This window comes from Ptychodera flava, chromosome 21, assembly GCF_041260155.1.
Source record: "Ptychodera flava strain L36383 chromosome 21, AS_Pfla_20210202, whole genome shotgun sequence".
In the NCBI taxonomy this organism is placed as follows: Eukaryota; Metazoa; Hemichordata; class Enteropneusta; family Ptychoderidae; genus Ptychodera; species Ptychodera flava.
Window position 1 is genome coordinate 31,380,617 of NC_091948.1, and position 27,437 is coordinate 31,408,053.

Sequence of the window (27,437 nt, forward strand, 5' to 3'; positions counted from 1 at the left end):
AATCGAGGTAGTTGCAAATCAGTAAGTAAGATTTGTATACTTGCACACTACCGTGAAGATAAATTGATAATGCTCTCCTGTTCTACTTTGGTATTTCGGAGGAATTTGCTTAGTTTTGAACTCGAGATGCAGCGATATTTATGAATCCAAGATTTTAAAGGTTTACGAGTGAAATGAATGTAGAATGAATAGAAAAAAAACCATACAAGTTTCTGTCCTTTTCTTGAAGTTGATTATCATGGAAAACGGAGAAATACGTCGCCAAGGAAGCCTACGTGAAATAAGCAGAACTGACAAAGCTCTTTTAGAAGAGTGGCGACATGATATCGAATTCATCAGTGACTCTGAAAGTGGCACAGAAGAGAAACATCCTGAACCGGAGAAACCAACAAAACGCAGAACACCAGCAGACACATCAGGAAAAGGTAACCTAAAGGTCATATGTTTAGTTATATATATATATATATATATATATATATATATATATATATATATATATATATATATCATTATGTCATTTGTTTAGAAAATTATTTGATGTCGAAATTTTCCCATGTTCCTTTTTTCGGCAAATCTATTTATATGTTTTAAAGTATAAATCAAGTAGCATTGAACTCCCTTTGAAGGTACCTAACAGGATGTCATTCCAATTTGTTCAAATATTTTTCAAAATTTGTATATCTAAACTTCCTGGTTCAAATTTCGTAAATTTGGTCAAAATACCGTCTTTGAAATTTCTCTTGTCCAATAGCTTTCACGTTTGTAAAACAATCTTACCGATCAAAGGAGAGGACAGTGTCATCGACTCTATTTTTGACCTTGAGTATTTTGGGAAGTAAGCGACCGTGGAATCTTACCTGAACTTACGATTTTCCTTCATCTAAAGGACATTATGAACATGATGAAAGGAGAGACACCTTTCAAAACAAAATGCAAACTTACAAAACAATTTTTGTGACTCTTTGTCCCGAAATATCATGATTTTGTTGTTGCTTGTAAGTTTTTTATCTGGGAACTTTTACTGTTGGCTTTCTCTTCTTATATCAAGCTGTATGATAGTCTATGAGACAACTATGAAATCGTATTTTCCAATATAAAACTAGAAATATCTGTTAAATATGTTCTAGCAATATCTTTGTATTTATAGACGTTTGATAATTGATATTGCTGTACTTGATTAGACTATGGTGGTTACAGGTGCATGTGTGTGCATGAAAGCTGATTTTGGAATTTCACCAAAATGTTAATCAACTATACACTGTAGTCCATGAGGAAACTGTGAATATTTTTTTTTACAATGTGTGTGTAAGTATATGAAGATAGTTAACGTTTGGAGAGAGTTGCATCCGGTCAAATAATTAAAATGTCGTTGAAGTACTAGTGCTTCTTAGGACGTCTACATTACGTTTGAAACAACAACAACACAGTAGTTATGCTCGTTGAATTTTATTGGTCAACAACAACAACAACAACAACATGACTAATAAACATAAACAACAACAACAACAACAACAACAACCAAACCTCTTGGTCCGCTGTGGTTATGATCTTTTATAATGAAATAAAAATGAGATACATGCATGGTATACCATTTGTATGACATCTTGCGTCGAGCCATTGTCTCTTGCAAATTGTAGAAGAAACCTGTGACCTACTGTCCCGCATCTCATTCACTTCAAAGGGAACACTCTTTATATGGTATGATAAGCAAGCACATTGTTAGGCCACTTTATAAATCATGTTAACAAGCCCACATTATTAATGTGCATACCTTACGACAGGTATTAAACCGCAAAGGGTTAGATGATCAATGGTGTTTGCCCTACATTTCCCGGTCATTTTGGCCGACCTTTGACCAATGTTCACACATCTCATGCATGTATGTATGTATGTATGTATGTATGTATGTATGTATGTATGTATGTATGTATGTATGTATGTATGTATGTATGTATGTATGTATCTATGTATGTATGTATCTATATCTATGTATCTATGTATCTATGTATCTATCTATTGTATCTATCTATCTATCTATCTATCTATCTATTATCTATCTATCTATGTATCTATGTATCTATGTATGTATATATGTATGTCTCTATGTCTCTATGTATGAATCTATATCTGTATCTCTCTATTTATGTATTTATTTTATGTATGCATTTATGCATGTATACGTTATAATGCTATTTACGTGTTTTTGTACTCCTAAGGGACAGACGGGACGCTCATATCAAGAGAAGAAGATGACGAAAATGCATCGTCATTGACTCCTTTTTATCTATACATGAAGGTTATAAAGTTCCCTTTCGTTGGCTTGATATTAGTCATCTTCACACTGACAACCTTGGCAAATATCGCATTCAACATCACTCTTGCTTTTTGGAGTGAAGCCACTCACGAAGCCAGAAATCTTACGCAGGTACAGTGAAAGCCCTGACTTACGATGTATTGACTGTTTGTAATAGAGACTTTCATTTTTTACGCCAAAATCATTTTAAAACGGAGTTTAATTTACGAACATGGCCTCTACTCGGGTAGTTTAATTTACGAACATGGCCTCTATTCGGGTGATGTGTATAGTTTTTTTGTTTGAAATCTTATTTCAGTTCTCAGTAAAATTCAATCATTAACATTTCACTTTTTCCAATCCGTGGTGTCAGAAGGCTAATAATTTGTATCATTTTGTACTTAAACAATTTTTACCAAATAAAGCTATGTCATCGTCATGACTCGGCACTTGTTAGTCGATTTGAATGTCAGAAGGAAGTATTGTAAATAAACCATTCTCCAACTCTCTAAAAATATATTAAGAATGTTTTTGAACACCACAATGGCCGTATGTGAGTGTGTAGAAACTTTGGTTGTAGTGGCTTACAAAACTATTAGCTCATTTGCATATTTAAGGAATCATGACACATTAGGCAATACATCGAAAGTCAATGCACTCAATTTCATCAGATGTTTGAGGTACGTTGATCTTACTTTGGTTTACATATGCTGAAAGTTGATAAGCGTGTTGTAATAATTTTTTGCTGATTTGCATTTATAATGAACTTCTGTAATCAGGCCGTATATACATACTGAATGCACCGATTGAACTCGACCTCCAACTTGATGGGTACGATATTCTAATATTAGCTCATTTGCATATTTGATGACGCTGTGTGATTAGATTACATATCAATACTGAATGTACTGAATTTTACCAGACCTCTGCTACTCATTGGACATACTTTTGGTCTACTTAAGGTAGTTCTCGTCTCGAAAATGAAAGACTTAAACTTTTGCTCAAACTTCTCTCAAGGAATATTTAAACCATTCTCTTTCAAAATCAAAAATGAAAATTTGGGATCACTCTGCAAATTTTGGTACTAGAGAAACATATAGCCCAAAATTTACCGATATTTGAAATTAAAAATGGTCGCCGTCTCTATGTTAATTCTATGGAAAAAAATAAGATTTTCGATTTTCGGAAAACTAGGACGGTGAAAAGTCTTCGTACACCAAGAGCTTTAAAATGAGCCCACAAGTGGTAGATCAGAAAATAATTTTAAAAGTTAGAAAATCAAAATATCTGTCCCTGAGGCGCATTCTACCTTAATATGCTATAAGATCGATCAGCACGAAACTCTGATTATTAGCTTATTTTCATTTTTAATCGTTTTCTGTATTTAAGTTATATATATTAATGCTGAATACACTGAATTTTGCCAGAATTCAGAGGCACATAGGTTATACTTAGATGCTGGGCAGTATGGTGAGTATCATTTGCTCAACATGAGTTCATTTGCATATTTAATGACTTTCTGTAATTAAGCCATGTAGCAAAATTGCATCTGCTGAATATGATCCGGCTTCAGGGGTACATTGGTTATACTTAATTAGGTTATGCTCGACATATCATAGTAAGCTTATTTGCATATCGTGTGAATTTGAGTAATTAGGCCATATATCAAAGCTTAATGCACCGAACCTGATCAAACTTCTTGGGTACATTAATATATTGATATCAACATGTGAAAAGTGAATTATTGGGTTTGAGCGGACTTCTACGATTTATATATTACATACAATTTTGCTTATGCTGAAAATCTGATGATCATGACATACTGATTAATACTTTCCTGCATATATAATGGAAGTCTGTAATTAGTCTATACGTCTAAAGAAGATGCATTGACTTTGATCGGACCTACTAAAGTTCATATGTTATATTTGCCTATGCAAACTGATCAATAGCTTATTTGCATATTAAATGAAAGTGCAATGAGGCCATACTTAGAAAATAAATGCTCTGAGTTTCCATAATTAGCTTATTTGATATTATAAATGTCTCTGTAATTTTGCCAAACATTAAAGCTGAATGCACTTGATTTGAATTGGCACAACATTTATGGATCGTCTGTTTTCACCTTAATCATGAGCATAATAGGAAGCTTTTGTAAAGTGTAATTTTTATGAACACCTATATTTTGAATAGCTAAACTTGAACACCATGTTTCTGATGCATTCCTATTGCCACACAGCATCTACTTAGTCTCAATTTGATTGTTCTGCGTTCATCACTGGTGTCGAACAAAATGTTGAAAGTTATTTTAGGCCTGACGTTGGTGTGCCTGTTAACGAAGGATATTTTTTGCGTCGTGACTGTGAACTACTGAACCGTTCAAGTTTTTGTAAGGTTTTTATACACTTGCCTTTCTGTGTATTGACTATGGCAAATGACTTGTATGTTTCGCTTAAATTTACATGTTCAATCTTACATATTTATGCATGCTAATGGATGTCCTCTCCTTTAACTTAACCCATGTCTCCTTCTCTTTGTAGGCTTCTCAAGAGCAATTGAGCAGAAAGTACCTAATATTTTACTCTGCTGAAGGGGTACTTTTCTTGTCACTGCTCTTAGCAACGAGTGCAGCAGTAACATTATTTTGTATAAAGGCTGCAAGGCGACTTCACGACAAAATGTTGAACAACGTCATCCATGCTCCTCTTCGGTTCTTCGACATCACGCCCATTGGTCGTATCTTGAATCGTTTCTCGAATGACCTCGCTATTACTGATGTGGTAAGTTCATCTGCTGTGGCGTTAGTCTGCATTCAGAAACACCTCTGGAAGGGGATATTCCAAAAAAGTTCTCAGAATTTTCAAATACCCCCTAACAGACTCAAAATGTGTTCAACTACCCCCTTCAAACTTGCTATAATTTTGAAGACCCCCCACACAGGAAGGCAAAAAGTGGCCGATATAGTGCTTCGTCGAAAAATATCAAATCATAATACATGTTCATCATAGAAATAATGGGCGAGGGCTAGAGGAAAGCCAAAAAATTAACGGGCGAGGCTTGCCAAGCCCGTTAATTTTCGCTTTCCTCAAGCCCGCGCCCATAAATAAACGTTAATGGTCAGCACGAAGTCTATTATTTCCATTATATTATCAACGAACTCCCAAAACCGTCAAAATTTACGAAAATTTGCGAGGCCTCAGAACTTGTCAGTGAGTAGTGCGTGCGCTGTAAAAATTTTGCAAATCCGCAGATTTTTCAAAAAAAGTGTCTAAACTTGGCCAAAAAGTATTCCATTTTATTTTGTGATTGATTATGATTGTTGTACAAATTACAATTTTACGTTTTAGCTGAAAAGTTACGATGTTTACGATATTATTCATATTCACGAGCATATGAACAAACCATTATTGCGTATTTGTGGTCGGTCACACTGTTCAGCTCGACCAATTAAAATGCGACGGACAGGGCATGGTAATATAATTGAGTATATTGGGCAAACTATTATGATAACATTTTCCCCATAAAAAAGCTATATCTTTACATTTGCACGTGTGTAATAATTCATGTAAATGTATTTTGCTTGACGAAGTGGCAGGTAAAAAGTGCATCTGTGTACAAAAATTTGATTTGTGGATTTCATCGATAATGTTGATTTACTATACACGGTAGTCTATGAGACAACTATGAACGCGCATTTTTCAATATAAAACTAGAAATATCCGTTTATATCTGTTCTAGCAATATATGTGTATTTATAGACGATTGCTAATTGAAATTAATGTACTTGATTAGACAAAGGTAAGTTACAAGTGCATGTCTGTGCAAGAAATGTGATTTTGGAATTTCACTGAAAATGTTGATTCACTGTACTTGTAGTCTATGAGGAAACTACAAATAACACAGAAGTGTTATCATCTCCCAAACAGTTATTCAAAGGTTGTTTGACCTTAAGTTTCAATTTGTTATTGATGGCATTGTGCACTATTCCAAATAGTTTGTATTCTGTCAAAGTCCACCGAAAATGTACATACGGCGATATGAACGTTTGACACTGACCTAGACCCAATGTATTGTCAATGGGAGAATGTTATCAAATAAGTTATCTCCCAAATTGTTATTGAAAGTTTAAGTTGAAACTTTTATTCATTATAGACGACAGTTTAGCACAACAGAGGGGTTAGGTAAATAGAAACCATGACAACCTAAACCTTTTGCCTCAAGATGGCTGCTTGGAACATCAATAAAATGTTTAATATACCCAAAAATGGTAATGGCAGGAAATTAAAGTGCCAGGTTTTTAAAAAGGAGTTTGATATTCAATAAATTTTCAAGCCCCCTCCCCTTTGCAATGTCAATTTTTTTCGGATTCCCCTGGCATGTTGTAATTTTTTTAAGGCCCCACCTCCTGAAATCTCCCCAAGAGGTATTTTTGAATGAAGCACTACAAGTCATTATAAAAAAGTTCTTGGAAGAATCATCAATGATCCAATTAAAACACAAAATCTCTCCGAGATTTCTCCATTCACCAAGTACGAAAAGGCAGCCGACAAAGCGAGGAAAAAAGTATTCGCGTGACGTATTTTGGCGGGGCTGGCGGGCATTTTCCTCGGGCAATATGTTGTCGCCTATGTGGACAGACAGACAGACAAACAAACAAACAAAGACACACACACACACACACACACACACAAACACACACACACACACACACACACACACATATTATATATATATATATATATATATATATATACACAAAGAGAGGCACAGAGACAGACTGACACACAAATAGACAGACAGACACTGGCTCCTTAGACGTGCGTAAAAGTCAAATGTACACATTGATAAACTAAAATAATCACTATTACATTTTCCTGTTTTCTTCTAGGTTTTATGGAACACATTGAACACATTTGTAACTTTCATCTTACAAATCATAAGTAACGTTTGCCTGGCAGCAATCACCTTACCACTAAATTTAGCATTTACGATTCCAATTGGGTTTATCACATGTTGGTTCGTGAAAATATTCGTTCAACCGTCTGGGTAAGTTCCTCCGTAAGTTTTAGCATGTAGCACACTTGATTAGCTGGCGTAAGCAGATGACAAGTATGTTATTCAGAAAGAGCGCAGCGTGGAACAGCGGTGAAGGATTCGGATGAGGCAGGAAGTTTGTTTCTTTAATGAACTTGATCAAAGTTGATGAAACTTGATTTGTACATTGAGGAGACGATGATATATTGAACGACATTTTGCATTTCAGCTAATAGCTAGTCTGTATGCTTAGTGATATTTTCAATTGAATCTATAAATGGTAAATACTGCTAATGAATTTTAATGAAGTTTCAGATTACGTCATGACAGTAATGTCAGAATAAGTGCCAATTTAAGGACAACTGCAACAAACACGGAAACGCGAATCATTTTGAGCTTATATCTGCTTACCTAGTATCGTATCTGTTCCTACGCTCCGATGGCAGCTACATATCAATTGTTACATCATTACTTCTATTTCTATATCTGACAGTCTCGAAAGTCTATTTACTGATGAGTGCGCATTCCTACGCCCTCGCTGTCTCGCACGCCAGACACTCTGAGCATAGGTCAAAGGAGAAAACAAAAGGGGAAATAATTATGACTTTTTTATGGTTTTTAGAAGGGGTCAGTGTATATGTAACTGGGTGGTAGACGTGAGTTGTTCTCTGTTATGAATCTATATGAGATTTCTGATAAAATGTATATTTGCCACCATGGGTTACGTCTTATGACTGCAGTGCAATCACATTCTCACCGTGATCTGTCTGCGATACTAAATATTAGGGAGTCATCATTTACGGCTTAGAGGGAGGGTGGGAGCAATTATATTAGAAACTTTGAAATTTTGAGTAACCCCAGCCAACCATGATGAATTTGAGTACCCCCTCTCTAAACAAAAAATTTGACTGACCCCATTACTTGGAAAAGTTAAATATCGATACATGTATTTGTATAATTTACAGATAGAGCAAAAGTATATATATATATATATATATATATATATATATATATATATATATATATATATATATATATATATATATATATATATATATATATATATATATGCATGCCTTAACTGTGTAACGTTTTAGGTAGTGACTGTAAATTAGAGTACAGGAACCAAATAAAACAAAACGGTTAGATAAGTTTGAATATTATTTGAAATGTATCCATTAAAGACACTTGGGTTTTGAGCTGAAAACTCCGCCAATCACTACGATTTAGGCCTAATTTGTCCAGTAAGAGTCCAGCATGTTTCCCGCTCCAAATTTCTCTTACCTGCCTAATTCTGCCTTGCTGTCTTCTGTTTTACTGGACCCCCAACCCTAGAGTATGTAAACTCATCGTCACATTACTCTCACAAACACATTAACTGAAAACTCACCCCTAGAGTATGTATACCCATTGTCACATTACTCTCACATATTGACTGGACCCCCCCCCCCTAGAGTATGTATACCCATTGTCACATTACTCTCCCACTTGTAGCCTGCCATCCCCAGTCATGCATGTGTTTTAACTATCCACGGCTCCTTTGGGTAACTGCGCAGTTCCTGCAAACACAGTATAAAGGGACCTGCTATTTATTCGTTGTTCTTTCTGCAAACAGGAAACTCCAACGAATGGAAGCCATTACGAGGTCGCCAATGTTAGCTAACTTATCAGAAACTCTCCAAGGCCTTCAGTCAATCAGAGCATACAGGTAAATGGAGATTTTTTCATTTTGTACCAATGCTTACTCAGTACTTGTATTTGAGATAATTTGACCATTTTATCGAATTGCCTCAGACAGGAAGACTTTTCATTGGAGGGAGCTGCAGCGCGCGCACACGCGCGCGCGCACACACACACACACACACACACACACACAACGACAACAACAACAACAACAACAACAACAACAACGCTTATTTGTTTTGCAAAAAAAAATTAGGAAGTTACACGAAGTAAATTATGCATTACATTTCATTTTTGAACCAATCAAATCTCAAACTATATCCCAAAGCATATACTTAAATCAGTTTATGTGAGAATTCCTCAAAATGGCAAATCTATCAGTATAATTCCGAATTGAGCAAACATGCATGAGTCATCGTTAGAGGCGACAAATCACATTTCAAACCAATTTTATGGACTGTCTTAGGAAAGATGTTCATGCGAACGAGAAAAATCCTCGAAAATGCCAATATATAAATGCAATCAGTTCTTTAACAAAGTTAACTTTACAGCGCCCGATAGACGACATCCAAAGTCCAATGGAAAATACATTTCTTTAGAGATTTGTTGATGCAAACTACAAAAAAGCGTAAAAAAACCAAAAAATAACAAAGTATACTTTTATGATATTATTAATGACCCAATATGAATGAGATCACCCAACGGTATATGCCAACTAAAAACAAAAGGATTTGGACAAACAAAATTTGAGAATTTCGCAGTGGATGGTGACACAACAAACTTGGTAACTCTGACTTGTTGTTGATGTTAGCACATATTCAATTCATGTCTATAAATTTCATATTTGAAAAAATAAATGCTGAGATGGAAAGGTAATTGTGAGCATCCAAAGTGTTTAATTCTTTGAAAATAGTGTCCCTGAGTGTGATATGGGATGCAAGCTACTAAAACAACCTCTTCTGTCTTTTTTCTAGGAAGGAACACGTCTTTCGGCGTAAAATGTACGACTATGTCAGCTCGAACTCGTTAGCCATGCTTTCCTTCTGGGGAATGGTTAGAATGATCACTATGCTCGGGGTGAGTAGTCAGTATTTAGGAAAGACTGTTTTCTTAGTCATCGGCTTTTCTGTAGAGAAAGCTGTTTAATTCCTTGTACAAAGACCATGCTGTCAAGGTGTTCACTTGGTAAAACGGTGGCAGGCGATACTATCACAATGGTTATCTGTAATGTTACACAAGCTGTCAACAGTTTTTTTCAGATATACTACCTTCTACGTTTTATAAACCAAAATATAATGCATATCTTCTTATTCTCCGCAAAACTTAATTGAAATGAGAATTATTTACTTTGTCAAAATGAAATGTACAACATATGATGTTATGAGTTGACAATGGATATTCTTAATGAATGCTTTATTTCACCAGATGCTTCACAGTATGTACAATAATGAAAATTATCAGAAACTGTGTATTACTGAAATTGTACAAAGTCAAAGAAAAGAAAAGAACATTGCAATATTGTAAAATCTGGTGGGGCCATGAAAATAGTCTAAAAAGACTTGTCGAGTTCATGGCCCGTGAGTATACAAATAACTATTCGGTACAAGCTTAAGTGTGATGGAGGATAGAAACAAACACAGTTTTAATGTAAATTCAGTAAGTGATGTTTCAATGCAGACTTGAAAACTGGTCTACTTAACAATCGTTTGAGATAGTCAGGCAGCGAATTCCAGTGTTTCACAGCTGCATACCTAATATTATGTTGTCAAATTTTAGCCTGGAATACGAAAGTTTTCAACTTGTGTTAAACGTGTTGGATACGAGAGCTTTGGAATCTCAAAATAGTGTTCACCTGTATGAGGAAGATTGTTATGTTTCAAATCATAAACAAACATACAAGTACAATATTTACTCAGTTTGTAGATATCTAAAATATTCAGTTTGTAAAACAGAGGTTCGGAAGGAGCAATGAAATGAGAAAAGGTAATTGAGCGAACAATCCGTTTCTGAAGGCGAAAAATTGGCTCTAAATAGCTGGAAAAAGTGTTTCCCCAGATTTCCAAACAGTACATTATATGAGGTAAGATAAAAGCATTATATAATTGAATGAGAATGGATTTTGGAACATAGTGTCTTAGTCGTGTAATGATACCAATTTGGGTGTAATTACTTCAATGACCTTCCGTATATGATATTTCCATGACAAAGATGAATCTATCGTAACTCCTAAATAGCTGGCACAAGAAACTTGTTCTATTGTATCATTCCCAATTGACAGATTTCCTTCAAATATGGTGTTTCGCTGTGGTGTCTTTATGATCATATAATTGGTTTTGTCAACGTTGACTGTGAGTTTGTTGGCCATACACCAACTGATAATTTCATTAAATTTGGCGTTAATTTGAGTAAGATTTACATTCTGGGTACTTAGAGATTTAAAGATATTTGTATCATCTGCAAAAAGTGTACAATTAAAATAGTCTGTTGAATTACAAATATCGTTGATACATACCAAGAATAAAGTCGGACCCAGAATGGAACCTGCGGTACACCACATTTGATTTGCCTGTAACAAGAAGATTTACCATCTACAATTACAAATTGATTACGATTTGTTAAATAACTATGAAATAACTTAAGTGATGGGCCCCGCACTCCATAATGATGTAGTTTGTGAAGAAGGATATCATGATCTATAGTGTCAAAGGCTTTTTTCAAATCAACAAAAATACCTAATGTAACATAGCCAAGGTCCATCTTCTCTATAAGATATAAAATAAACAATGCAATATTACATAGCAAATATACAATGCAATATTATAAATTCAACATGAAACATAAAACATGAAACATTCTTGTCTAATTCTATAAAATTCGGTAGTCAACAATCAAATTCAATAATTCACACATGCAGATTATATTGAAGGGCTGAACATTTTGCATTTTGAAATGTTTTGGGAGAAGAACAAACATCTCTATTTTAGGGAAAGTCCAGGATACCACAACATTGCACTTATTGAAGAAACAGACAATCCGTTCTTTTACGATTAAATGTAATAAAATGATACATTATCATCATTGTTCCTTGACAATGGCGTCACAAACATCATTTGTGTAATATATGTTTTTGTCGAAAAAGGACTATTATTGTCAATTGCTGCAAATTATTTAAAAAAAAAGTAATTTGAACTTTATGGGTGGAACACTTCTCCAATATTCTCCACATATCCCATTGGTAATATTCTTCCAACATTTGCAATATTTAACAAAGTAATCCTTAACATAAAATATACAATGCAATATTATAAATTCAACATGAAACATAATTTCTGTGTAAGTTAAGAGAGGCTCAATATCAACCACTATGGATTAAATATAAACCTTCAAATCTTCTTACTGTCAAAGTCTGTAATTGGTATACACGATTGCCCTTAAGGGAAAACCTACCACTTACCCAATCCCAACACTTGACCCCTGACCCTAGCTCCAACTGATTGGAAATGTCAAGGGGTGAACATCACTTAATACTCATTCAGTCTCCTTTCTGTTTTAGAGTTTGACCAACTATGTCGGACAGTTTGCTGTGTGTGTAGCAGTAGTTGCTGTAGCCATGACATCTGGACTTGAACCGAGCTATGTTGGACTTTGTATCACATCTACTATGGCTGTAAGTGCATCCTACATAAAGTCTAACACCGGAGACATTAATTGTGTGTGTAATATAGAACGATGAGTAAATTAGGGCAGAATTTAAGTGTAGTCAATATGCTGCGCCAGAAATGAATCAATTAGCAATCTTTGGTGAAAACTAAAAAAAAATAATTTGTCACACAGTGTACGGCTGATTAGCTTCGGGAGTTTATAATTCAGTGTATAGCTCTCTAGTCACTTAGTGTTTGCCCATGTTCCAATCCTCGTCTTTTTGGAGAATCTTTACACTCCCCCCCCCCAAAAGGCCCCCCTTCTCTATTTCTCTTGCATGGATCAACATAGGGAAAAGTTTGTCAGTTTCGTTATCTCTCTACTGTCAACGTAACAGTTTACTGAAATTTATTCCTTCTATTTATTCAATAACGATATCACATGTAATAAACACGTGCATAGACAGACTAGTAAATCTCGATAGGGAGACTGTGCCATTTAAAAAAATCTCTATTTAATGTCTTTATTTCTATACGAATTCTCAATTATGGTATTGATATATCTTTGCACACATAGTTTGTAGCGTCATCTAACTGGCTACATAGTAAATCTGGAGAAGTTATATTGTACATTAAAAGCGTTCAGCGCATTGAAGAATACAGTAACTTGAACCAGGAAAATTATCAAGGTAAGCAAAGACAATATCAAGATGAGCATTTAACGCACCTTGGGGACAGACATTCGGACTCTCAAACTTTTACAATTTTCTTCTGATACACAACATGTGGGGGTTCATTTTAAAGCTCTTGGTGAAAGAAAGCTTTTCATCGGCTTAGTTTTTCGAAATTCGAAAATTTTTATTTTCCTCCATAGAGTTAACACAGGGATGGCGGCCATTTTAAATTTCTAATATCGGTAAATCTTGGGTTATTTGTTTCTCTAGTACCAAAATTTGCACGGTAACCCCCTATTATTATTCCTGATTTTGAAAGAGAATGATTGAAAGATTCCCAGAGGAAAGTTAGAGCAAAAGTTTAAGTCTTTCACTTTCGAGGTGCATACTACCTTAAGGTAGAATGCGCCTCGGGGACAGATATTTTGACTCTCTAACTTAATTCTTTTCTGATCTACTACTTGTGAGGACAACTATTCACCGTCATAGTTTTCCGAAAATCGAAAATTTTATTTTTCTCTATAGAGTTAACACAGATACGGCGGTGATTTTGAATTTCAAATATCGGATAATTTTGGGTAATATCTTTCTCTAGTACCAAATTTTCATGGTCACTCTTGATTTTTATTCTTGAATTTGAAAGAGAATGGTTTAAATATTCCTTGAGAAAAGTCTTAGCAATTTTAAGCCTGTCATTTTCGAGGCGTGAACAATCATCATCACTGAAAGAAAGGGAAGATAACAGTTATAGTAACGATGAGCCGGACATTTGTTCGCATTCTCTCGCGTGTTTTAAAGCAGAAGAGTATTATCTTCCATTCTTTCAGTCTTCATTTCTTTCATGGCGGGATTTGAAATATGTGCACTGTGTGATTGCAACGTGCTACTTTAGACAATTAATGTACAACCTTGCAGGTGTGAAGTGTAGCAAACGACAGTTTACTAATGTGAAAAGCCGTGTGAGAGAGTGTTTACACAAAACACCACCGAAGCAAACTATCTGCTAACGCTGTTGTTGTTTTGGTGGGCTTTTAATATATTCATTGCAACAATAGATCATTGACGAACGAGTCTTCCATTGCGGTTGTTTTTACGAGGTGCCAATATCCTGATCAAAAGAAGTGAGCAAAACCTTAGCATACCGTTTGACAGCCTTGTTGAATTATATACATAGGTTCTTCTAGTTCCTTTTCTACACATTACAATACCTCGTTCTATCTTTTCGTTCCGGACTCCCCTCCATTCCACTCAACTGCCCGGCCCATGAATTTAAAGTTGCAGAAACATTCCAGCACATGGTCAAGCTACCAGGCACAAGATTGTAGACTAGATCCCTGGGCATCAGCTGTTCAGACTGGCCGTTGCAAATAAGTGCTCCATGATGTCAGCATTTACGAGCTTGTGATCCGTGATTTGAGTCACTAGTCCCGCAATATTTAAAGAATGACGGTCTACAATGTGCATTTTGAGTGTGCATTAATCAGATCTATGGTTTAACGTACCCCATGATGAGCGAATTGAATGGCCAACACAATGTGCATCAAATCATTACAATGCGTCTGAGCCGTTTGTCCATCATGGCAAAATCTTATATGCTCTAAAGAGAAACTAGCTGTCATTTGAATTTTGATAATCAAGTGAATATATATTATAACTTCAAATGCATCCGGCTTCAATGTGGTAAATGTCAAGATTAAGTGATAAAACGTGACCTATACAGTAGATCCTTACCAAATATTGACATGATCTTCGTTTAAGCAAATGTGTTTGAACCATTTTGATTTTTGATAAAACGTTGCCGGTCGGCGATTGACTTTGCAGGAATATCGCCGACAGACAACTGGCCGAGCGAAGGCGACATCAAATTTCAGAATATCTCTGTTAGATACGCCGATCATCTGGACGCTGTCCTTCGACACATCACATTGCATGTTGAATCTGGGCAGAAGGTATTGTACAATTCTTATTCTGTTTGTAAATTAGGCAAACGCAGAAAGACAGGCAAAAACAGATACAATTGCACATACATAAATGCATATAACAACACAAACACAGCACAGATATGTAATAGTATGTCATGAACACATACACACTTCATGATTATAAAGTTATTATGTTCGTACCAGAAGTTTCACGAAATACAGGGATCACTAGACACGATGAATGTTCACTATCCCTGTTCACTGCCAGACCAAGATGCTGGTAAGAGGATTATGGTGTGATAGCCTTTTGTTTTAAATTGAAATTGTAATCTAGTGGGTAAATTTTCTGATAAGACAATCCGGTGTGCCAACACAGGCATATCCTAAGCACATGTGTTACCTAATTTCAGTCTTCCTAACCCAATAAAATTACCGTATCACCTAAAGGTTTAGAATTGTAATACAGTTATTTTTCTTATTAGCATGTTCGAAAAGAGTAGATCTGTTGTCAATATATGATACCTACATAACAAAAAACCTCTGTTGTTGATTTAACAAAAAAGACTCATCAAATCAAGATATCAATAAAATTGTCCCCAAGTCTAACGAACATAATAAATACCAAATAATATTTAAAAGCAGTGTTACTGACTGCCGACAACAGTGATTGACATCATTAGTATTTGAAATTGGAAGGTAGCAGTTGTCACTAGTATTTTTGTCTTGACAGTTCTTTCTCTTTTCAGATTGGTATCTGTGGTAGGACGGGAAGTGGAAAGTCTTCCTTAACTTTAGCCCTATTTAGAATAATCCAGACATTCAAAGGTGCGTGTTTATTTCTTTAATGCTATCTTTCCATTGTGAAATGGCTCGGCCCTTCAACTTCCTCACCTCAACCACAGTCCCTTCACACACTTGTGGAGGGACTGTGCCTCAACTAAGGGTCGTTGTTGCATTCTCTCATGACTGATTATGTAGATGATGAGCTCTTGTTTAGCATTTTAGGTACTTATATGCAAATATTGCCATGACGAATAGTTTCCAAACACGGTATGGGGAGCCATCATCTTCGGTTCAAGCAACCTACTGTAGCATGGGTTTTCCCATGGTTTTCTATGAAAAAGAGATTTCAGTGTTTAATCAAGTTAAAGGGACACAGTCGTCGGAACTGCGCCTGTGCGAGTTTCTTGTTTACAAACATTGTATTTCGTGCACGATATCCAGATGCCGGCCCCCTCATCATCATACACTGATCATAGCGGCAACATGTAAATTATACGATGTAGATTATGACAGACATCTTTTAACTTTCATTAATCAGTATCATACCTTGGATACAGTGTTTACATTGGTCGTATGAGTCAACGACGACGACAGTGACCTTGACCGGTGTTTACCATGATCTTGACTGGGTCAGATTTATTCCGTGCAATGTGAATACCAATTCGAGAACGATCCCACCAATGGTCCCGTCTTCATCGTTCAAATTATGGATTTTTGCCACATTCCTCCAAAGAAATACAACAATCTTCTTTTCCCCCAGAAATGATAGAAATGAACAAAATTAACTGACGACAAACGCAAAGAAATCTCTAAATATCACTGTTTGAATGATTACTTTCTTTTATTACGTAAATAAACGTAATTGTTTTCATGTGTTGGTTAGACTGATCGACAAGATGACAAACATTAGCAAAATGCAGAATAAATCCAAACTGTGGTGAACTAGAAAACACATAGCAAAACGATAACGGAGTAAAAAGTCTGTTACTAATAAAATCCTTATTTCCTCTAAAACAGGAAAAATATTAATTGACGATGTTGATATATCTACCACGCCACTGTTGTCACTCCGTAACCGATTGGCCATTATACCACAAGATCCCGTTCTCTTCTCTGGTACTGTGAGGTGAGTTGGAATATCTCTGTCTTTACATCGGCATCTGTTGAAACATGAAAACGGTTCAGCGTCATCATCTTCTCACCTGAATATTTTCCAGTACAATAGGAATCGATTTCAATGAAAATAATCCTTGCAGGATCATACCCTGAAAGTCAAAATAACTACGCCGATCTTAAGAACTCGTTTGGCGAGTTTTGAATCAAAATTGTGGCGTCATGTGCACGTGGTTTTACTGAAATCCATGGAGCGGTTTTTTATTATTAACACGATTGGAACTAATTTAGGATAATTGGATTTTGAACTAATGTCTTTAAAATCTGCAAATGTAAGCTCATCTGCTTTTCTTTTTACGTTACACACTTTTTTTATGAATAATTTGTAATATCGCAACATTTAGCTATAGGGCACCTACCATTCAAATATGAAAAATATGAAGATCCAATTATCCCAAATTAGTTCCAATCGTATTTATTGGTATTATGCATTCGAGACCCATTTATTACTATTCATTATACACCAGGTATAATTTAGATCCAGCGAAAAAACTGGATGATGACTCGCTTTGGAAAGCCCTTGAAACAGCTCAACTGAAAGATATTATAAAAGAACTACCAGGACAATTAGGTAAGAATAAAAATGTCTTCGAGCACGATTTTCCAGCAACGTGTTAAAAATGAAGCAACGTATCTTGAAAAGAGCTTTAACAAAGAATCCGAAAAATCAGAGATTAGGATTCTGACCTTGATGGAAAACATTACGGCTGATGCTGATTTATGACACTTCTTACAGGTAAACTCTTAATAAGACTGGATGGTGTTAAAAGGAATAATCTAGCTCGCATGCAGTTGTTTTCGCAAGATATGCAAGCCTCGACTACGATATAAAATATACAGATTGAACTTCATTACCGAAAATAGTATCAGTATACACACAAAAGGATAATTTAAATTGGCCATGCAGAAATCCTTGACAATTTTTGATTACAGAGCATTAATAATAATATATACTAAGTAGAGTAAAGTGCTTAATCGTTTTCACAGACGGGGAAATTCTAGAAGGAGGAGAAAATTTTAGTGTTGGGCAAAGGCAGCTTTTCTGTTTGGCAAGAGCCTTTCTACGGAGGTCGAAGATACTTGTGATGGATGAAGCCACTGCTTCAATCGATACGGCAACAGTAAGTAACATGAATCGCAGATGAAGAATTGAGCAAGCTTAGACATACTACTTGTATTTATCTGTTGTGTGTGTCCTTAGCTTATTTCGTGAAAGACAGGCCCATTGCAAGAAGAAATCATCATTAGGAGAAACTTGTTCTGTTGTTTCATTCCGGTCAAACACGACAGTTAAAACATCCACTCTGCTACGATTACCTCCCCGCCACGACCAATGCATGTGAATATAACATCCGCTCATGTATTTCAGGTTTAGCTTATTAAGTTTTGCTAACGTTTAAGTTTTATCAAAAACGAATAATGCATATTTGCTTGACTTATTTGTAGCTGTTCCCGTGCTACAATATCTTTTTATTTCGAATTCCCTCTTGTAATCGAATTTCGACTGTGATGAATAAGCAAAACTAAATGAGCGAAACCCAAAATACATAAGCGCGTATGATGTTTCCCAGTACAATTGACCGTTTAAGCCAAAGTGGTCAGCAGATGACCAACATTAGAGTTTCCACATTCTAGGCCATCATGAACATAGTTACTACATATAAGTTCAAGACATCGAACTTTCTGGATCGTTGTGCCGGGTGCAACATGCCTCCCGACCCATATTATACTCATCAGAACTAATGTGATGTTACAGTGCTTGGAAACATTTGATAATAAAATAGCATGTGTGCACCACGATGATGTTCGTTTACAAAAAGGGCAGTTGACATGTTTAGCATTATTTCTCTTACATTACAGGACGCTGTTGTTCAAGAAGTTATTGCCAATAATTTTGATAACTGCACTATTATCACCATTGCCGTAAGTTATTTTAAATTTCTGTTGTCTGTGACAGGGTATGCTTATAGATTTTGACACTTCAGCAGATTAAAAAGGAATGTTAATGTAAATGACTGTATAGGTGTCGTGGAAATATCTTTGAACAGCTCTGTATGATTACACTAGAGACGTCAAAATTTGTGACATGAATTTGAGCAGTAGGGGGCGTTTCCGGTGTGTGGACAAAACTTAGTGGATTTCATCGCGAATAAACTTTCCAAGATTGAATGGACAGGTAATGTTTTCTTACCGGTAACGAGGACGACATCGGAATAGATTGGTCTTTTACTTTCCTTGCTAAACATTTTCGTTTGTTATAAATAAATGATTCTTCATTTTGTTTTGCTTTGATGTATTACTGTTGTACTGTGCCTGTAATGTTGTTTTACATTTGTCTATACTGATGGGCATTTTAATTTCTTCTTCAGCATCGTATTGGTACCATACTGAATTATGACAAGATTTTGGTTCTAAGTGAGGGCAAAATAGTGGAATTTGATACACCATCAAATCTCCTGATGAAGAAAAACAGTATTTTCGCCTCAATGGTTCGAGAAGGACGATGAGACCCAAAAGCCGTCATTTACAGTCTATTGTTCTGCCGCCTTTTTGAGATGTAAACGTGGATCCAGTATCGGTCCAACTATCAATGAGCATTCATGCCATATAGTGCTCTCGATATAAACAATATATCAGTCTAGTGATTTGCTGACACTAGATATTTGAAGAATTTTGATTAGTATATTGGTTTGAAAATACTGATTTGCATACAGGTATCAAATGAAAGGACTTTGGTTACGGGAGCAATTGCAACTTTAATATCAAAACACCTTGGAAAGTAAACAATATATCAGTCTAGTGATTTGCTGACACTAGATATTTGAAGAATTTTGATTAGTATATTGGTTTGAAAATACTGATTTGCATACAGGTATCAAATGAAAGGACTTTGGTTACGGGAGCAATTGCAACTTTAATATCAAAACACCTTTGGAAAGTAAACTCTCATTTGTAAATTTGATTGCGATATGCCCATCCATGGTAAGCATAAATGTGTCCAAATGTAGTCTGATGTGTTTTTATCTTCTCATCACACTACAGGAAGATGATTCTTTCTATGATCGTGTTTTGTATAGCAAAGGTATTTCTTCTCATGACTTTAAGACATAATTTGACGCATAAAATATCTTTTGGTAGACTGAACAAGATGAAAAGTGTAATATTTTAATAAATTAATATTTCGGTGTTAGTAACTTACACGCTTTTTGCTTTGATTTTCACAGCAAGGTGTCTGTCATTTCGAATGATAACATTTGCCGATGTTTCATTACATAATACTTCTGGTGCTTTGCAACCTTCTCACAATATATCATCCTCGCTATCCTTTTTGTGAAGTGTTCATTGTGATTTTCTTTATTCTTTTCTGTGATTGATTTTCAAGACAGTCATCCTGTATAGATTATGTATTCACAAATATACCATATTTTTCAGGCACACAGATGAACTTGCTTGATTTTCATGAACAGTAGGTATATTTGACTGAAATACTACATAACACTGAACCAATGTTTACATTTTGCCCATATATAAGATACATGGTGAGAGTCCAATATACAACAATAAACTTAGAAACTCTACAGGTAAAAGTAAAGATCAGAGGAATCTTACCAGTAGTTCTTTTCCAACCTCATTTGCATATTGTTTGGTCATATCTTTCATCAGATCTGAACAATGGGAATAGCCATGTTGGCTCTCCATACCAAATATAAAAGTGATGTGCGCAGTGGTTTGGGAGAAGAAACTGTGGACAGACATGCATACACATACAAAAGAAAAACAAACACTGTTCCCACTTATCAGAGAAGCTTCCATTTCCATATACATATGACAAAATGGAAGCTTATGAAAATGGCAAATAATATGAGGTATAGTACTAATTAGAGGAAGGTACAGCCAAGGTAAAGTTACAGGGATGCTTAGTAAGTCACTGATGAACTGTTGCTCACCTGTACATAATGCAGTGAACACACACCTTTGAAGTGATTCATGAAGTTCCATCATGCTTGAATCAGTATGCAGATCATTTTTGATTAGTTCGCTTTTATAATGTCGAACTTGCATGAAATCAAACTCGTTTTGCAAAAATCATTTCTTGGTTTGATTGTGGAGCTGTAGTGATCTTGCTTATACCATCATGTTTGTACCTTCATCGTTTGGCATTGCAGCAAGCTGCACTGAGGAGGCTTGAAAGTTAAGCAGGAATTCATGGCAAATTTCTGTTGGAATACCTGATAAATTCAGTAAATTGCTAGTTGTTCTTGTGTGAAAGAAGTATGATAATAAAAAGTTCGAGCCAAACGAAGCTGGTGAGTTTGACCTCCTCATTTCATATGGACCACTCAAAGAAGGAGTGCAGCTTCTATTACGGAACGATACAAAAAACCCAAACGTTGTCAAAAACAATCAAGGACGATGTTGTAAAGTCTAAGAGTGGCTTCTATTGAGGATGCAGCTTCTATATGGCATTTACAGTAGTAGACATAAAGTAAAGCCAGTGAAAATTAAATGGGATAACTTAAAATTTTAAATGCATTATGATAAAGATCCTGAAGATTGAAATAATTGTATTTTTTGATATTGTTCTTAAAGATGATATACCTTGTGTAAGTGGGAGCACAACCTACAGTTTGGATACATTAATTTTGGTCGTGTGTACATTGCATGAAATTTGATGCAATCAAACACAAAACAACAGACTGCATGTTTCTATTTCAACAAACTTTAATGATATTGCCAGCCAGGTAAGATACAAACCTGTGTAAAGGATAAGGTACAAATAATTCAACTTTGTTTCTCCATACCATGAACATAGATCGCACCTTCAAACACTTGCGAGGATGTATACACAAATAATTTAAGAATGAGTTCTTCAGGATGGATTGTACTGTACAGATTATACAGAAAGGTTTGAGGATTTCTGCTACGACACTGGTGTGTGAAACTCATCTTGATCAAATATCAGAGACCTCTTTGGCGGGTTTGGATTCTTCTCAGATGTGGATTCAGCGTTAGGGAAATTATGTAATGTCATTTGAATAAGCTAAATGTAGATGAGTGAATGAGATAATTGAAAGCATATTTCATATTCCTTGAACAGTGAGACTTTAAAATAATGGAACCTGAGCATTGCAATTACCCAATAGACATTTTTTCAAAGCAATATTTCTTATCAAAGATGACATGAAAACACCCTCATATTTTCAAAAAGCCATGAATCTGAAGTTTACTATGGTAGCAATAGTCTCCTAAAATGATGAAGGGAAAACATATTTTAAGTGGGAAACCTCAATTTTGGTATTAATGATAAAAGTTTAAGTTCAATTTTTGAATGGTTTGATTCGAAACACTGACAATGTTTTCACTGAATTTGTTACATATATAAGAAAGGCTTGTCTGATCAGGGAAGATTTTCTCTTTGAAATGATGGTGGCACTCACATATTGTGCACCATAAGGAAGAAAATGGATATGGTAAAGAGTAGCAAATGCTATCAAGTCACTCTGCTTTTACCCCTTTCCTACAATGGTTTGGCCCGAGCCAATTATTTCCGTTGAGGAAGTTGGACTTCAACACAAGGAACTGGTGTAAAAAAGGGGGTTAATGGTCGGCAAATCAAAGGAAGGTTGCTCTGACCGATAACACCAAAAGTATAAAGGGAACACAGATGAATGGGTTTTGGATTAAAGGATATTTGTGAAGCAGTTTGAAAAGACCTGTCCCAATGGTCATTGGTATCCCCATGATGATACATTCACTCACACCTGGAAAGAAGAATAATCATACGGAAAGGAAATATTTAAGGGATATACGCACAGTAGGACCATCCCCCCTTTGTCATACACATACACTTTACAATATCATCAAGGGTTATTATACCTGTGTCTGGTACTTTACTGACATTGGAAAATGTGCACAATATCAAATTTGCAATAATCTGCTCCACAGCTCACAGTAATCCTGGTAATTTCTTTAAATGTCTGAATTCTGCACAGTACACTGTGACATCACAATGTACTGAATTCATACCTTTACAGCCGCTGTCCTCAATCCTTGGTTTTCATATTTGCTTTTGCTGACATTGATGACTGGAAGTTTAATCCAATTTGTTTTGAGATACAGATTATTAACAACCTGCATCTAATAAAGGAGTTAAAATCTTGGTCCGTACACAGGGGAAGCCACTTGATTGTAAAGAGTGCAATGGTGGATGGTTTGGGAAAAATTTCCTCACGCAGAAATATGACTTAAGAAAGGTAAAAAAATCTTGTCTTAGCCCATACACAGAGGAAGCTACTTGAGTGTAAAGAATGCAATGATGGAGACAATTTCATATTGAATAGATTGAATTTTTGAACTTGAACTTACCATTGATTGCATCTTTCTGTCCATAATAAGAAGCATCAAATAAATGATCAGCAGTCTTCTCAAACTGTTGAAAAACAGAGTTTAGTCTTTCTCATTATACTCAGAAGTCTGAGAAGTAACATGATGTTAGTATCATACACCTGTCTTGAGTTAAAATCATACAAAATGCTACAGTATATGTCAAAGCACTAACCACAGCTCAGGGTATACGTATGTGATATGATTTTGACTGGTTTACTCCATATCTGCATGGGTGTCTATGGAGTCAACAGTGGTTGGGGCGGGGGTGGGTGCGGTTTGTTGCTATTGCAACAGTATATTTAAGTTCTGTCGTTACACGTTTAAAACGTTACTTTGGTCTAAGTTTGAATGATGCACAGGTTTCAAAATTTGAACAATTACACTTGAGTGATATCCGCAAGGCTTTCACAATACAACAAATATCTGTGAGTGTCAATATTTTTACCAAAATCTATCAGCATTGCATGTTTAGAGACAAAATGAGTACAATTGGTAGTGCAAAAACATCATGCATGCACTTGGGAGCTCCATGCAAGACATATTGGACTCATCTACAGCTTGTTGAATTTGCCCTGCATGAAACCCTTGCCTGTACATGACTGCATTTTGTGAATAACCTTACTGTACATCTAGTTTACATTTCAACCTATGTAAATCAATAAAGGAAAATAAATCCATATAGAACATTGCACAGTGCTCTGAGAATGGGAATGATATGAAGCCGAAACACAGTACTGGTTTGGGAATTTTGGGTTTGATCCTTGCAAATATCAAACTGATACAAATTCAGTACTTCATACTTACTGATGCCAACATGAGAACACTTTCTTTCATTTTAGCGAGACCAAATCTTGTTATACCTAAAACTTCTCCCTTTGAGGAAAAAAGAAATGGAACAAAATGAAAGTTTCAGAAGGGAATAAAACTCTTCCATACAACAGAGAAATGAAAGCAAGTGACATATTTATCCTGATCTAATAACAATGTTATGATTTTACAATCTATTTTAAAGTTTAAGTTTTTCACTACCACAGTCTGGTCCAAACCAGTTGCTTTCAACCACTTCATCCAAAACCTTTAGTACCAACCTGTTGTTTTCTATGACAACTTGAACCTCTACAAAGGAAAACAGGGGTGATGGACACTTACACTTTGGCATGAGTTATGATTAGAACGAGGTATGAGTCGTTATCTCAAAGAATCCATGGGACATGTCGGTATACTATTAAACAAGGGCAATCCACACGTACATATATATTTCAGGGTCCATTCACTCATAGTCAGTTAACATCTACAGGCTTTCAAGGACTTTTTCACCAATTTTCAAGGAATTATTTAGGTTCAAAGTACCATTCTCCTAAGATCATTTTTGCAATATCCATGTTTATATACCATTTTACAAATCATTTTTACGACATCTCATTTTTGGAAACTGTTGGTGGATTTACCAATTTTCCTGGACTTTTCAGGACTTATTTTCAATTCCTACGACATCTCCATGACTTTCCAGGAGGCTTTACTGTAAAATTCAAGGACTTTCCAGGAATGTATGGACCCGGATATTTGTTTGGTTTGCTATCTCTTCTTTGAAAATGACTGTAGAGAGTGTCCTGTTGTGAAGTCCATTAACACTAGTTTGGTCTTGTCATGTTGACAAAAATGTTTACTTCTGAAGAGTCATCTGCTTATTCAGGGCTCCCCCTAAGTCACCAAAATGATTAGCCAACTCATTAGCCAAATCAAAAATCTTTTAGCCATTTTGAGTAACTTTTAGCCAGTTTATGATCTCAAGTGTGGCAACAGCTTTCTCGTCATTCAGGAGTCCCTAATTTTACAAATCAAGATGTTTTGTATGATGTTCATGATGGTTTTTACATTAAAGAAATATGTGTTTAGTTTTTGCATTTATAATCTATGTTTTTATGACATTTCAGGGATAGAAATCCTTTTTCATTTTTGGTGGTAAACTTTAAACACCAGAAATAAAATTAGGTAGCAATTGAATTCTAAAAATCTGGTAGCAATGTTACGTGTATATTACAAGAGGTACAGATTGAATATTTCTGCCACATTCAGTTAGTAGTCACAGTATGATAGCTTGTCATAAGTTCCAGGCTTCTCATGTGGCAAATTTATGCAGTCTTCCTTAACCTAAATGTTTGAGCCACACAAGTAAAACAATTTTCCATGCAGAAGACAGCATTTATGATATAGCACAATGGCAGCGTAGATACGATTATTGTGGTATTTAAGGCCCTGGTTTTACTTGTATGTCATAGTTGTGATCAAGCAGGCTGAAATAGCATCTTGAGTATAAGTACTTTTCTTGAGACAAAAAGGGCTGGGCCAAACAAAACTCTTGTAAAACAAGACACAACGATATATGTTCATTTAAATTGCTCAATGTTTGAGGGTATTCATTGTTTTAATGATTATGATAACATTTTAGCCCAGATATATTTTCATTTGATATTTTGATATCATCAAGAAATGTCTGGTGATGTTCACTTCTAGATGGTGGAATCTACAAAAATATTAAAATCATTCGGAATCACATAATTTCTTGTATAAGTTACAGCAGCTTGAAAGTAGGCCGAATGGGAGTCAGTCAAGCTGAATGTCATTTAAATTGGAAGGCAGCAAAATTACCTTTCACCTATTGGACCACCCTAGGTGGTTTCTTGTGAACCATAATTGTGTAATTAGGGGGTCTTCATGCATGACATCACATGATGAGATGACCTAGACTTGACCTTTCAGAAAACCTCAGTTTTTCTCCTTTTCCTTTGTATTATGACTCCGTTTGTGAAAGTATCCTTTGAAATTATGTTTTTACTATCAAACTGAGTAGTTGCAGGCCAAATTTTGATACAGCAAAGTAGGTAAAACTTTTGATAGACTCAAGGACGACCCAGGACTCACAGAGGCAAAGCAAGCCTCAGTGTATTCGGACACGGACGTTACGTTACGTTCATGATGTATTGTAGTATCGAACAGCAACAGTGTTTGTTTTACGTACTGGGAATTTGTAACTTTGTAGAAAGGAGATTAAACTGTATCAATACATTGCAACTTTGTAGGAAGGAGGGTAAACTGTTTCAACATCTTACAACATTTTATTGTTACGCATAGTTTTCTGTTGAGGAGGTCTGAGAATTCAATAGCCACTACATTAGCCAAACAGGAATTTTGTAGCCATTTTTAACTTTCTTTCGCATTTGGCTAATTGGCGAATAGGTAGCGGGAGCCCTGTTATTTTGCCTATCTTGTGAACATTTTGTATTGACATAACTTAGGAAATACCTGTCCTAATGTGATTTGCCACGAGGAAAAAAGCGGGTTAGAAGAATTCTCTCAAAATGTAAGTTATTCAATTCAAATGATAAGTAAAGTTGCTTAGACTACAAACTAAAATATCATCACTGCTTTGAGCAACAAAAGTGGATATACTCTGTCACAGAAAAATGACAGCGTTACATTTCCTCAAAAAGCCTCTGACATGAGTAAGTATGGGATGTTTCCATGACAACCTGTATGATGTTACCTTGTAGGCCATGAGGTCAGCCAGCAGCATGATGTGTCTGTGGTCAATGCTCATACCATGGGATACCATTGTATACTGGATCTCGTTGATGATAGTTTGTCTGCCAAATCAAATGATAAATTGGAAGGAATTCAATGATTGCAGCTGCAGTACACATGCGGATCCACATACATACTCCGATACTTACACAAGGACTATGCAGGATAAAGACAAAGGCATCAAACTACAGGAGGACACAGGTAAACCACACAAATACACATAGGCATGCACATGATCACTTGCCAGCTGTCTATCTATCTAGCT

At 35.6% G+C, this 27,437-nt stretch overlaps 2 protein-coding genes across 2 annotated transcripts in view; one reads left to right on the forward strand and one right to left on the reverse strand.

Annotated features, from left to right (window-relative positions):
- Nucleotides 1–20,636, forward strand: part of LOC139122022 (ATP-binding cassette sub-family C member 8-like) — a 62,381-nt gene extending 41,745 nt beyond the window's left edge. Inside the window, exons 16-30 of the mRNA XM_070687386.1 lie at nucleotides 230–425; nucleotides 2,217–2,425; nucleotides 4,834–5,073; nucleotides 7,182–7,339; nucleotides 8,943–9,035; nucleotides 9,985–10,087; nucleotides 12,564–12,677; nucleotides 13,229–13,340; nucleotides 15,147–15,274; nucleotides 15,994–16,072; nucleotides 17,048–17,156; nucleotides 17,671–17,774; nucleotides 18,191–18,324; nucleotides 19,064–19,126; nucleotides 19,573–20,636. Of these exons, the coding sequence (XP_070543487.1) occupies nucleotides 230–425; nucleotides 2,217–2,425; nucleotides 4,834–5,073; nucleotides 7,182–7,339; nucleotides 8,943–9,035; nucleotides 9,985–10,087; nucleotides 12,564–12,677; nucleotides 13,229–13,340; nucleotides 15,147–15,274; nucleotides 15,994–16,072; nucleotides 17,048–17,156; nucleotides 17,671–17,774; nucleotides 18,191–18,324; nucleotides 19,064–19,126; nucleotides 19,573–19,710 (1,980 nt within the window). The 3' untranslated portion in view covers nucleotides 19,711–20,636. The remainder of the gene's footprint in view (nucleotides 1–229; nucleotides 426–2,216; nucleotides 2,426–4,833; nucleotides 5,074–7,181; nucleotides 7,340–8,942; nucleotides 9,036–9,984; nucleotides 10,088–12,563; nucleotides 12,678–13,228; nucleotides 13,341–15,146; nucleotides 15,275–15,993; nucleotides 16,073–17,047; nucleotides 17,157–17,670; nucleotides 17,775–18,190; nucleotides 18,325–19,063; nucleotides 19,127–19,572) is intronic.
- Nucleotides 20,637–21,907: 1,271 nt separating this feature from the next.
- LOC139122023 (DNA-directed RNA polymerase III subunit RPC1-like) overlaps nucleotides 21,908–27,437 on the reverse strand; it is a 43,580-nt gene continuing 38,050 nt past the window's right edge. The window contains exons 36-40 of the mRNA XM_070687387.1: nucleotides 27,135–27,234; nucleotides 24,395–24,463; nucleotides 23,570–23,633; nucleotides 22,894–22,965; nucleotides 21,908–22,198 (exon numbers count right to left, since the gene is read on the reverse strand). Of these exons, the coding sequence (XP_070543488.1) occupies nucleotides 22,125–22,198; nucleotides 22,894–22,965; nucleotides 23,570–23,633; nucleotides 24,395–24,463; nucleotides 27,135–27,234 (379 nt within the window). The 3' untranslated portion in view covers nucleotides 21,908–22,124. The remainder of the gene's footprint in view (nucleotides 22,199–22,893; nucleotides 22,966–23,569; nucleotides 23,634–24,394; nucleotides 24,464–27,134; nucleotides 27,235–27,437) is intronic.